At 45.8% G+C, this 13,721-nt stretch overlaps 1 protein-coding gene across 3 annotated transcripts in view; it reads right to left on the reverse strand.

Annotated features, from left to right (window-relative positions):
- Positions 1-9,167: 9,167 nt before the first annotated feature.
- Positions 9,168-13,721, reverse strand: part of DOCK10 (dedicator of cytokinesis 10) — a 164,924-nt gene continuing 160,370 nt past the window's right edge. For all 3 annotated transcript variants that reach the window (XM_050902199.1, XM_050902198.1, XM_050902201.1), the window contains exons 55-56: positions 13,538-13,676; positions 9,168-9,872 (exon numbers count right to left, since the gene is read on the reverse strand). In XM_050902199.1, coding sequence (XP_050758156.1) covers positions 9,753-9,872; positions 13,538-13,676 — 259 coding nt within the window. In that variant the 3' untranslated portion in view covers positions 9,168-9,752. The remainder of the gene's footprint in view (positions 9,873-13,537; positions 13,677-13,721) is intronic.

Raw genomic sequence — 13,721 nt, forward strand, 5'->3', positions numbered from 1 at the left:
GAGTGTGCCCTCGCACACACGACTCTGTGGGGGCACAGCAGCAGCACCCATAAAGCCGCCCTAGCCAAGGGCGAGATGCTCCTGCGCCTACCGGCACATCTGCTGCCTGGGCTGCAGCCTCCCTGCACGGGAGCTGCCTTCCCGGCCGCCCGCATCTCGCCAGACCGTGAACAGCAACTGACACGTGTCACTTCTGTACAAAGCTGTTTTTCCGAGCGCGCTTGGGCAGCAACTTCCCAGCAGAATGAAAATTACCCAGTGGATTGGCAGGATGAGCCCGAGAAGGTGATTGCAAGTCTGCATCAGGGCTCTCCCCTTGACATTGAAGTGGGGAGAAGTGTGGCAGCAAACCGAGTGGGAGTGGGACACGGGCTCCCTTCGGGGCACAGACATGACCAGCAGCGTTTGGAGAGGAAGCGGGGAGCAGTGAGGGCAGACCCCGTGGAAACGTTCACCGGCCTCACGTGTAGCCAGGCATGAGAGAGTATTAAGCTGGCTGCTTTTTATGCTTGAATGAAATCTTGCCTTACACTCATGACTAATTAAACACTCGCTTTTAACCACGTCTGAGCAGTGACTTTTGCTCATGCTGGGTGCAGCGAGGCGGTTGTGGGCAGCGAGCTGCACAACCTCCCAGAAAGAAAACAAGATGGCAAAAATCAATTAATGTTTAAAACATTCTCAGGTTTCATAATCTAATTAGATAACGATGGCACAAAGAAAGTGATTTGATTAGTCTATTTAACAGGTAATAGTTTAACTTGTTAATGTCCATTAAGCATCCTTTTTCTTTTGCAAGGCCCATTTGCCTGACTGTGCCTTAACCCCCACATGTAGACAGAAAATCCCACACAAGCCTTGTTAAAAGAAACTCCCGTGAGCACCCCGCTCGCTTCAGTGGCTGCAGGAAGCCAAGTACCTGTGCAACACGCTGAACCTCTAGCTTGGCGTACACAGCCCAATAATCCTATTAGCGTTGCTTTGATTTTAAGTATTCAAAGTTTCTGAAAGGGGTCTGATTTCCAGCAGGGGATGCTCAATACTTTCAAAAAACCAGGCTTAAATTGAACATGGGAAACAGAAACTCTAAGATACATGAGTCACATCCGAAAACCTTGGCTACAGTTTTGGACTGGGCTGGCAGTGGAGCAAGGCTATAGAAATGTTTCAAACTTTTCAGAGAGCACTTCAGGCCTCCGTGTTGCATTTCCAAGCCTCTACATCTCTCTCCCTTTAAATTAATCCTCAAGTTAGTCTTGAATAATCAGAATTAATCTGGTTTACGCCAGCTCCCTGCAAGCACAACATATGCTACAGAGTACAAAACCATGCCTCATCCAAGAAAATCTATATGCTCAGCTGGAGATTTTCATAACTAGGAGCATGCAACTGGGCCCACAGTTACCTGCACAGAGCTTGCGATAGCTTTCAAATTAAAACAAGCCATCACCCATGGGAGATAGCCTCATGACTACAGAGCAGCTCCAAGCAAAAAATCCATCCTAAAATTCAAAATAATAATTATTTCTTACTCAGTTTTCTTTTCTAAAACAAAACATACCACATAACATGTATGTGAGGATATTTGTTTCTATGTAGCTATAAGATATCACACCATATGCAATCTGTGCAAATACATCTAAAACGTGACTCAGAACTATAGGGAACACCACGTGGCATTTGCAGGTCATGAAAACATATTGCAGGGCAAGTAACACCCTCACAGCTGTTCTCTGACAAAAATGAATGATTATAGCTAACTGAAACAGCATATGGGGAGCACAGCTTAAAAAGCACACAGAAAATGCATCTTCTATAAAGCTGGGGAGTAATTAATTGGAAGAAAGGGAAACGTGCATTTCTTTGCTGCTGTTCAGGGGGGCATGTCCATACTGAGAATTTCAAGATACTTGGTTTAGTGAGTAGTTAAGAACCGCATGAAGAACCTCAACAACCTGGACAGAAAAGTCAGTAATTATGATTGCAGTTTTGCATTACTGAGAATTTTCCAAAAATACCTGTACGTTGTCAACTTAATGAAGTGTTACAAGCAACCACACACGTATCCCATGTAGACTACGACTCCTGGCCTGAAGGGCACTCACTACTCTACCTCCCACCTCACTGGGCCTCAGGGATGCTCCCGAGGGCATGGGACATGGGTGGCTGCCCAGGATTGATCCCAAACCTCTGTTAGGCACAAGTTCCCTGCAGGGGCAGCAGCACCTCCTCCTGCAGTGCTGTGAGCCAGAACTGCTCGGGTGCCAATGTTTTTGAATCTTGAGGCTATACGTGTAAAAGAGACATACACCCTACTAGCTAGGAGGCTCTCCCAAATGAGCTTTTACCGTTCTGCCTCAAAACTACTTAACTCTTTTGGCCTGATAATCTAGACACTGCGACAACCTTCCCCTAACCCTGCTGGTTTCGCTGTACTTTTAATTTTTTTCCCATCTCCAAATACCCCAACACATGCCTGGGAGGTAGGAAAGTTACTTGATATTTTCCATAGCTAATATTTCACCAAGAAACTGTGCTGGACTTTTCTTGAAAAGAATAATAATGTTCTCATTTCCTCCCCGAGCCGCCCCGCGAGCCGACGGCTGCCCAGAGCCGCTCTCTGCGGACTGCAAACAAAAGAAGTGCTGGAAGGTCCCTGTGCGGGGGAGAGCTGTGGGTGCCCGGGCTGGGGTCTGTGTGCTCTGCTGCCGGCCGCAAGCCCACCCTGCCACGGTGGCTGCCTGGATCACCACCCCATCCACGCAGGGGTGAACCCCGTCCCGTCGCAGCCCCTGCTCCAATAATGGTTTTGAGTGTCTGTTTTCTTTCTGATGTACGTGCTGCTACGTGCGCTGGGAAGAAGAGGGTTGGGTTTTGCAGCACTCCTTGCTGAGGTGAGCATCACCATCAGGGGCTGCTGCAGCCCGGTGGGTGCTGGCGTGCCCAGGGAGGGCATGGCCAGAGGGACCAGCCTCATTTGGAGCAAACTCCAGCACATCCTTGATTTTAGTCATTTCGAAAGGAAAACATCAATTTCGTCTTTCCCAAAGTTTTCCCTGCTTTTCCCAACTAAAATTATTTATTCTGCTCAGTTTGAATTAGCAAATAATTTCAGTTGTGTTTTCCAGTACGAAGGATTATCTGTTTGCAGTACAGGAGACATTTGACCCAGCCCCGAAGCAGGCAGCGGGAGCAGAGCTGTGTGAATTGCCACTACACGGGGTTTGTAACGAGGCAGGAACAATCCAAAAGCCCTGGCCTTGGCAGGTGCTGAGCTTGGAAACTGGACTGCTCCAGCACGTCTGATCTCCGGGAAGCACTGACCCACTGTCCTTAGCTTTGGGCATCTTTACATCTGCATTCAAGCTTTGATCTCTTTCGTGAGCCATGTTCTGTCCTGCACAGGCAGACCTGCTGTTCCCATCAGAGAGCTCACCTAGGAGCAGAAGCCAAGCGGGTGCTCTCCTGCAGAGGAGCTGACTCACGGCAATTTTGGAGCCTGAAAGACTCGCAAGCAGTTTTTTTCTCCGCTGTTGCACAGCTGTGCTCACCGGAGCGGGAGCCATGCCCTTTCTTGTCAGGATGTACGTACTTGGGGCCACCACAAAAGCAAAAAAACCCCCCCCAAAAATAACAAAAAGAAAATAATAGCCAAGAACATCAGATTTCCGATTACTCTGTTTTGTCTCAGTTGGCTTTTAGGTGTCAGTATAGCTTGCTGGCTCTTGCTGCCCCTTTCTGTCTCACAGCAGCGATGTTTCATCAGCAAAGCTCCAGGATTTTATAGTAGGGTTAGCTGGGAGATCGTGGCTCCAGCCACTGCCCACTCAGCTCTGCAGGCAGTCCCGAGAGCCCCGAGCTTCGGTAGCGCCTGGTGCGTTCATGCCTTCTAGTTGCTCATTAGTTTCTGCTGCAATGACGAGTGCTTTGTTTCATTGTTATTGTCGGCAGCATTTCCAGCTCCCGCGTCAAAATGGTTTGAGGAAATAACGCGTAGAAACAGACAACACAACCAGACCGCTAATCCCTACAACTGCAGGCAGTCCTACATGGCCTAGCAGCCCTTTGTGCTTCCACAGCCATGCCCTGAGCATAACTGACATCCAGTAACCAACAGCCCCCAATTAACGGCCCGCTGCACACCCGCTGTGTGCAGGAGCCGCCCCGGGAGAGGCAGCAGCTCATCTGCCTTCTGGTACGTCCCGGGTGCGGCCGCGTCAGGCCCTTTGGCAACCCCTTACTGCAAGGAGGGGAGCTGGAGGAGAAACTCTGCCTGCTCCGCGCCACAGCCTCCAGAAAGCAAAGAGAGGACAGGAGGAGCAGGAAACCTGTGTGGGGCCGACGGGTCTGTGCCAAGTGGTTCCTGCTCGAGCAGCTCGTGCTAAAGCAGAGGGGATACAGCAATGGTGAAGCTGAAGGTCCTTCCTGGTCGTGATCATAGTTCTATATGGGCTTGGCTACTCTTTGTCTTTTGGATTATTTTTTTTTATCTCAGTGCAATTCTCTTAAATGAGAAACGCATTCTAGTTTGGTTTTTTGGTTTTTTTTCTTCTCCTCTCTTCTTCTACAGCTTTGGATGCTTTTCTCAAAATCCCATTTCTCTGTTCTCATTCGATATTTGATTTTAACATCCTTTGATTTTAACTGTCTGGGTTCAAAATTCACTTCATAGCTTTAATTTGCTTGTTGTGAATGCGTAACTGATTATTTTTGCAATAAACTAAATATTACAAGAAAAATCTTTCGCATGCATACCAAACTTGTTAAAAATTGGTAAATGCATTCAAATCCATAGCAGATACTTTTAAGATATCCTTGATAGATCATCTGTCTTGAAGATTCATCCTCCCATATTAGTTACAGCTGAAATAGCGAGTAGTCAGTTACCAGTTTTAAAGATGTTCAAAACTGAAGTAAAAGGTACATGCAGCCTGATGCTTCTCAGCACGTGGGACAACATTTTTCATACTGAGATCCAAAAATCCATGTTCAAAGCTACACATGAATGTAATTTCACTTTTTCCCAGATCCAGGCCCATGGCTGGGCAGCACAGAGGCGGCATGTCTGGAGTACGGATGGTACAGATCATCCTCCTGTTTCTCATTTGGATATTAGCCACAAAAAAAAAAAACCCAAACCCAACCCAAACCATCTCTGTTCAGATCAACATTACGTTGATAACGTAACATCTCTCCAGTGAATGTTAAGATATAATTACCCTGTAAGGAATGATTCCTATTAAACATTTAATACATCTCCCTCTAATTGAAATTTAAGCCTAAGGTTGTGGTTGGGTGTCACTAAAGATGTGATTAAACATAAAATATGTATAATGCTTAACTCTTTTTGGGGTGTTGGGATAGCTTCCACTAAGTAACCAACATAAATAATTTCTTTTGCACTCTAAAAAGTTTTTAAAGTAGCTCGAGCGCAGGAAGATCTCCTTCCTCAGATGAAAGGGAATCTTTCACCAGCTTTGCCTACAGCAGCAGGGGGATGAGAGCCTCCTCGAGCTCAGCTTCGCCCTCTGCCTTTCCGCCCCTTGTATCCCGCTCCCTTGCAGGGCTTTGTGCTGCCCCAAACCTCCCCCTCTGCCACCTGCCTCTCCTCCAGCTCCGGCTGCCTCACAATATTCCTCTTCTGTATCGTAGCTTCTCAGCCTGCACTTAAAAGTCTTCTTATGCAGAACTATTTGCCATGAAGGTATAATGGAGAAAACCATACATTTTCCTCTTATGCAAGTAATCTGAATGTGAGAGTTGAACATGCTGAGCATCAGCAAGGATACCAACAATAGTCCTAAATCAAACACTTGCACATATGCCTTATTTTTTTTGCCTGTTATTAATAATCTTGCTCATAGCCTAAAAATCAGTCCTTGTCAAAGTTCATCTGTAAACACCTATGTAATTCCACACTTACCAAGGACTTAGACAAAGATGTGAAGAAGTACCAGCAGCTGTTTTCCCTGTCCATCTTTATTTCTTTTCTTCAAGCAGCATAATTAACACTTTTGACTGCAGCACTTCTCACTGCCACCTTTGCCCGGTCCCCTGGGACATCTGTGCTCAGGCCACCGAGGCCCTGCCCATCCTGCAGCAGAAATAAAACCTAGGAGTGTCAGCAGTGGCAAAGCGCATCTGCTTTTGTACTTGTCTCCCTCCTTGAACTGCTCTTCTCTGTGTGTTTTACTTGCCTTGAGCTGATTATTTGTGCATGAAAGAAAGCAAGTGACGGATGTTTGTTGTGTCGTTATTTTAAAATTGTCCTAGTATTTGAAATGAAGCAAGTACAGAGAATCACTTTCAAAAGTGACTGAAAAATAAACCAAGCTGTAAGAATACCCTGTGAAATAATTTACTGGAGAAAACCTCAGCTCCGAGAACAGCCGACCATGTTCTTGTGGTTGCCTTCGACAAAAGGAGCCTCAGAGTGGAGCTTTTGGCAGAAAAAAATTGGTGTAGACCTCATGTAATCCTAAGAGTTTGAAAAGCAGCCATTGTATGAAAAGAGCCCTTTCTTACAGTGCCTGCTCTGTGGCATGCAATGCCCATCAGGCATGAGTGCTGGAAGCACTGTTCAGTTCTGTGAGGGTTTCATAGCCCATGGATGGGGGTGGATGCAGGATTCAGCGCTGACACATCTAACTTCTGCAGTTTTGGTCGCTGAATTTTATGGCAGTGAAGGGCCAAACCCCATCTTTGTAATAATCCTACAGCCTCACATGCCTTCTGCATTTCTCTCGTTCTCTCCCCTCAAACGCTGGGACAATCCACGGTTTAATGCTTTGTTTTCTCTCCCTGTTGCAGCCCTGGTTCAAAGCTAATGTTTGCTAATTGCTTTCATGTGACTGTTGAAAGGGCTTGAACACAGCAGGAGAAGAGCCATCTGGAATAAGGACCCAGCTACACTCCAGCCTGAGCACCTCTAGCACCAGCAATAAGGTAACAGCCAGAATATGGGCTGGATTTTCAAACCCCCAGAGGAGGCTGCAGAGCTGGTGGCTTAAAACAAACCAAACCCCACAACCCTTAGACTTGCACATGAAACTCATTGTGTGTGCAAGCTATTGAGAAAACAATCCAGGGATCTCCTTACCTCTGCTTTACAGACCACAGCTTGGCTTCAGACCAGCCTAGTGTCAGCTTGCAACATTCCCTCGGTGCAAACCACACTTTTGCAATCTAGTTATTCCCAAAGATGCCCAACAGATTTAGTTGCTCAATTCTTGTGAACAATAATTAGAAACAGTCTGTCTCCGAATCACCTTGATGGCTTCTGAAGTACCCATCCATAAACACAAATCATAGTAAATGCAAAATGAGTCCAGTGAGACCAACAAACCAAGGGACAAGAGGGCTCGATGCTCAGACTTACCTCCTCTGTACTGCGGATTCCTGCTGTCGCCATTGACTGGTTCCTCCCATATATACAAATGAGCAGGTAACTTCATCTACCACTACATATACAGTATAAAGCAGGTTAAAATTTGGGCCAGAAATCGTTCCTTTCAGCAGACTGTTGGTTTTGAACAGTGCAGTGTGTCGTGGTTTAACCCCAGTCAGCAACTCAGCACCACGCAGCCGTTTCCCCCCCCCTCCTCCCAGTGGGGCGAGGAGGAGGAAAGGAAAGGAATACAACAAAAAAAAGGAAGGGGGGGGGGCAGGAAAAAACCCCAGTGATGCACAATGCAATTGCTTACCACCTGCTGACTGATGCCCAGTTAGTTCCCGAGCCGTGATCCACACCTCCCGGCCAACTCCCCCCATTTATATACTGGGCATGACGTTCCATGGTATGGAATACCCCTTTGGCTAGTTCAGGTCAGCTGCCCCGGCTCTGCTCCCTCCCAGCTCCTTGCACACCTGCTTGCTGGCAGAGCATGGGAGACTGAAAAGTTCTTGGCTTAAGATAAGCGCTACTTAGCAACAACTAAAACATCGGAGTGTTATCAACATCATTCTCACACTAAATCCAAAACCCAGCACTGTACCAGCTACTAAGAAGAGAGTTAACTCTGTCCCAGCCGAAACCAGGACACAGTGTCTGAAGAGCAGAGCTGGGCTTTTCAAGGCAAGGATGAGGAAGGTGCCTGGCCCCCCGTCCAGCCGCACGGTCGATGCTGGTGTGCAGCGCACAGGCGAGAGCTTGAGCTATTATCAAGTCCCAGGTGCGGGCTTACACTGCCGCTGCACCAACGCTGGAGCAGGGCCCATCCCAACTGCTCCCCTCCTTCCTCCGCCAGGAAAGAACACTGTGTGGGTTTCAACCCTTAGCAAAGATTTCTTCTGAAAAATCCCGGATCTGCTGATAGTGAGACACAGCAGCAAGCGCTGGCAGCACGTGCAGCACCAGCAAGCAGGCAGAAACTGGATGATGGCACTTTCACTTTGCACGTATAGATGGGGTGAATTTAGAGGCCACCCTTGGCTCTTACCTGCAGGGCCAGGCTACAACTTGAGATTCACCAGTTGTGAACTGGGGCTGTCATGGGAAGAGATACAGGGAAAGGAGACAGTAGGGCAGAATGAGGCAACACACTGGAAAAACCCTCCTGGTATCCCCACGCAGCAAGACATAGCGCTGGCCTCTGACAAACACTCGTGAACCTGTAGAGGCCTCAGGGGAATCACCAGGGTTTCTCCAGGGAAAATGAGCCACAGCTTAACGGAATTGTGGGGACCGCATGCCTAAAAGAGAGGGATCCTAACATACATTCACAATGAGCAGGGACCACTGAAAGCAGGGATCTTCTATGGGCAAAGGAATGAACATGAAGGAGTGTGGGAATGCCGACGTTAAAGGGAACTCGTAAGAGCTGGCAAAACTGCTCCACCTCAGAAACCGAAACAAACATCTCACTAGAGGCACGTGGTTTCCAAACAGGGCCCGTGCAAAATCTGGGACTACAAACTTCAAAGGAAGAGCAGAGCTTCCTTGGCCTCAAGCAGGAGGACTACACCGAGCCTCTGTTTCCCAGTGTGGCCTCAGTCTGGGGCCATGGAGAGAATCTGAAGCCACGTTCTGCAGATGGTCGTAAGCATCCTTATCAGCAACCACAACACAACAGACAGCTGGGATGCAGGAGGCATCCTGATCTCCACCGCTCTGGAAAGTGCTGACATGGGAATGAACCAATGCACAGAACTTCAAAGAGAAAATTTTATGGATGCTTTTATACACATACACAAATATTTTAATATAATGGTAACTGAAATGTTATCCATATTCTTAGTACTGTCATAATTAACTAAAAAGATATTTTTTAAATTTTGTAAAAATGACATATTTTACACATCTTCTATTTACAATTGCAATATACTTAAATGTTATAAAACATCCACTCTGACCTTTAAAATATATGTATACTAGGACTTAGTATTAGATATATTATAATTTAAAGCAAACTTAGGGTTTGCTGCGTACCTATCTGTTCAATGGGAATTTCATAATCAGCCTGGCTTAATAAAGGCTGCTCAAAACCAAAAATCGACAACAAAAACAAAGATAGGGAATGTGCAAATACTGGGGCAGGCAAAAAAAAAAAAATCAAGCTTGCAGTTTTAAAAAATAACACCGTGAAGACTTCCAATAAATTAAAATCATAAGCCACAAATCCTTTTCCTGGCATTGTCCGTGATCAAATTAATTTTCAGTACTATTAATCTAAAAGGAAAAAAAAACCCCAAAGAACAAAAAAAACCCCAGCCGCCCCAGGTCTTCCCAAGGCCATGTGTTCCCCACGCCGCAGTCAAGCATCAGGATTTGCTGGGGTGTTTGCTGCTGGCACAGACGAGCTGGCTCTATTGATGACTCGTGAATAAGTGCGCTCAATTCCTTGCTGTTTTGCTGAGTCCTCCTTGTATGCAATCTTCTCATAAAAAAAAAAGAAAAAAATGCAACAGTGAGAGAGATCTGAATAGTTTGGTGTCTGAAGTGTTCATTGTCTAACCAAGGATTTCGCATTTTTTATTTATTACCCAATGATGCTAAGGATCTGACAGAGGAAAAGGACCTTTGCCTGGGGACCCAGAAGTGACCGGAGGCTGCAGGGAGGAGCAGGATGTCCTCTGAGCTCGGGGGAAAAACAGGGCTGGGCTGGGGTCACCAGCTTCTGCCAAGTGGTGCTTCACGGGGTTCCCTGAACTCTGTTTCCCTAACAACTCTCATACAAACACAACTGAGAAGTCGCCTACACTTTATAAACTCAGCAGACACCTGCACTAGCACCTACTGACTGTGGCACAGACCAGCCCCAGCTCTGCCCACGCAGTCATTTGGGGCATGGAGCATCCCCACCGAGCTTCACACATACGGCAGCTGAAAAAAATATGTCCATTAGCAGGGTTTGGACCAATTGTCAGGATGATGCTGTAGGCAGAGCTGCACTCTCGGGGAGGAGCAGTGGCAAAAGCTTGCTCTGCCCTGTCCTACATATAGGCTTTAGCAAGAAGGAAGTTTTTTCTGAAGAAGTTCTTTTTAGCCTTGGTAATAGCTATTTTTCCTACTTACTACTATAAATACAGACTGAAAACCTGCCTTCTTCCATGGGGCACTATGTTGAATCATCCACAGCAGAGACATGGGCCATCCCCACTGACCATGCAGCCGTCAGCGGTGGAATAGAAACCTCTCCCCTTCACAAAGCTCCAGGCGTAATCTCATGCCATCAACCGCCAGTTATCCCTGGTCAGGGTTGCAGGTCAACCACACCACATTTATTACTTGGGCAGACATGACCATGCTGCCTCCATGTACAGCTTTAGTGCCTGAACCAGCAACTCAGGCAGCTCTGGAAAGGAGCTGCTCCCACGCTGCGGGCTGGAGGAAGGGCACCGGGACTCAGGCACTCCCTGGCAGCACCCAGCAAAGCCAGGGAAGCTGCAAAGAGAGCAGGGCAGCACGGCAGAGCACAGGCAGGCTGCGGCACACACTGTCTGCCCAGACTGCTGACTTCACCCAGCCATGACTCAAATCCAACGCTCTCCCCAGGGGTGTCAGAAGAAGAGAGCTTGGGGCGGCTGCTGTTGCACTGGGCTGAACCAGTCCTTCTGAACCACGCGCATCCAGGCTTGCACACTCTCTACTGCACCCCAGCGTGGCCTCGGTCTGTGTCCCACAGTACGGCCATGAGCAGCGTGGTGGGCAGGACTGTGAGAAGGGGACCACACTCATGGGACAAGAGGGGCTTGGCTTAATTGGTACCTTTCTATGCCATTTGTACCTGGCCCTTCCATCCGGCCACTTTTGCTACTACTGGCACATGCTTTTGCATTAGGAGGCTCTTGTCCAGCTGCCCCACTGACCTCCCGAAGTTCACGACTAGGATCCTAAAGAACATGCGTCTCAACACTGCTCATGGACATTACATGACACATATACCTTGTCTTTTTTTTTTTTTTAAACTCCCTGAGCAAGGGAGTCATTAGACATGAAACTAAACAAACATACCAAATAGAAAAACCAGCAAGTGAGGAAAGTACATGACATTAAAAGAAAAAATAGATGTAAGAAAAATGAACATACCATTTTTGGCTATAGTATTGAGGGAAATGTTAGACAGGGAAGAAGAGAAGCTGTATAAGCAAGGACCATGACAGAGCTGTCAGAAAAGAAAAACAAAACAAAACAAAAAAAGAGAAAAACATATGGTGATGAAAGAGTCACTGTCAGTGGGTGAGCAAACAAAGCCCTCTTGAACACATCGGGAAAGACGGCAAGTCTTACTGGTGTAAAGCACACAGCACAGTTACAAGACAACCTCAAGCTTTCCAACTGTGAGATAAATATTTCAGCCACAGTTTACAGCATGTGATTTCTCTGAGGCAACACTCTGCTGAGAAGTAGGGAGTTCATGCATTCATTGCAAGAGGAGCAGAGTTTTCCCAAAAAGCCACACTGCCTGGAAAACTGGGCTGTCGCTTATAAGGCTGTCCCATAGGGCTGCAAGTGGGAGACTGGTTTTCAGTGTGGACTTTCAAATTCAGATGATTTTGGTTAAACAGATGATGATTTTGACTTTTGCTGGATGAACTCTTAACTTTACATATTAACATTGTTATGTACAAGTAATTTTCTATTATTTAGTCTTTTAATTTACATGAAGAAAACTCAGAGCTCACTGATATAAGGTGTGATACAGGTGTGAGTATTTAATAGAACTCACCACGTATTTTATGAATGCTGAAACTCATGGGCTGCTCATGCCTCACTTAAGATGACTATACACTTTCCATTCTTGCGGGGAACGGTACTTCACACAAGACATATGGTACTGCCTATGCACATTGACTGGATGGCCAAAATAACTTCCATGGGAGAGGCATGAACATTGAGTAACAAATGATACCCTTAATACTTACATACTTAATATAAAAAACAGTGATCAATATTAGTTATGATAAAATTACTGGAATGCTTGAGGTTCACAAACCTTTCTACACCTAAACAGGAAGGGAGCACAACTGACAAAACAGCAACCACCACTGAGCTCGACCCCCACCCTGGCATACACCAAGCCTTCAAAGCAATTACACAGCTTTACACCCTGTGAAAAACTAGCTCAATTCCACAGTAAGTATAACAATGGGCCAAAAATTCTGGTAATCCTTATTCTCCTCACATGTGAAGATGAATAATACAGCATGGTCTAATGGGGTGCCAATTAGACACTTCTGTGAGATGCCATCACGGATACCGACGGTTAAACAAAATAACTCTGTACACAAACAGTGCTTATGTGTGCTATAGGCACCTGGAAATGCAGTGCAACTCTTAGAGAGTATTTCTCAGATGCAATCTAAGGTGGCCTACACACAAGCATGCAGAGAAATAATTAAGCATGATTTAATTTGCACTTTAGTATGCAGAATCACTCAATATTTAAATTAAAACAGAACACATAATTAAAAAAAAAATCTGCATAGACACAGCAATAGAATAGCTGCAAGTGTGCACTGAAGTCCAGTTCAGTGTTTTGGGATGCATTTCATATAATGTAGCCATGCATGCTCATCCTTCTGAAGCTGCTAACAGCTGAAATACATGGCATGTGTTTTGACAGTGTACTTAAATATAAAAAAAAAAAAAGAAATAACCCTTGCTCTGAAAGCTGAATACAAATAGAAACTACAAAGATACCTCCTCCAGTTACAAGCTAGGTCTTAAAAGCAATTTACTGTTTTAATTAAATACATCATAGCTGTAGGACAAAGCAAGCAAAGCATAAAACACTGGTTTAACTGATTATCTTCCTATGCCTCTAGACCTCAGTCTGCATTTAGCCTCATGAACATTCCACTTTTCAACATGCAGCAAGACAGAAGACAAATCTTCGCTGATCAATCAGATTCATTATATATAATACAGCTGGATTTAAAAAAGAGGAGGGGGGGAAGAGTAAACTATGTTTTCTCAGTGACTGTTGCACTGCTAGGTTTTACTTCCAGTATTTTGCTCTACAGCTTCATTTGTCACTAGAAGACACAATTAGCCACCCTCATTCAGCCCAACCAGCACCAAAATAGATGATCTAACCTGTTCATTCATAACTGCAGAGAGCTCACTGAGCATATCCTTATAATGAGACTTCATCTCTCCCTGATATTCAAATTGGTCCTCCTTAATAAGGCGTTCGTTGACATCAAGAGCATGTCCACATGCTTCTGCAAATTGCCTACAAACACAAAAACACAAAGAACAACCATACAAATTTTGTAGT

Source organism: Gymnogyps californianus, chromosome 10 (assembly GCF_018139145.2).
Source record: "Gymnogyps californianus isolate 813 chromosome 10, ASM1813914v2, whole genome shotgun sequence".
Taxonomy (NCBI): Eukaryota; Metazoa; Chordata; class Aves; order Accipitriformes; family Cathartidae; genus Gymnogyps; species Gymnogyps californianus.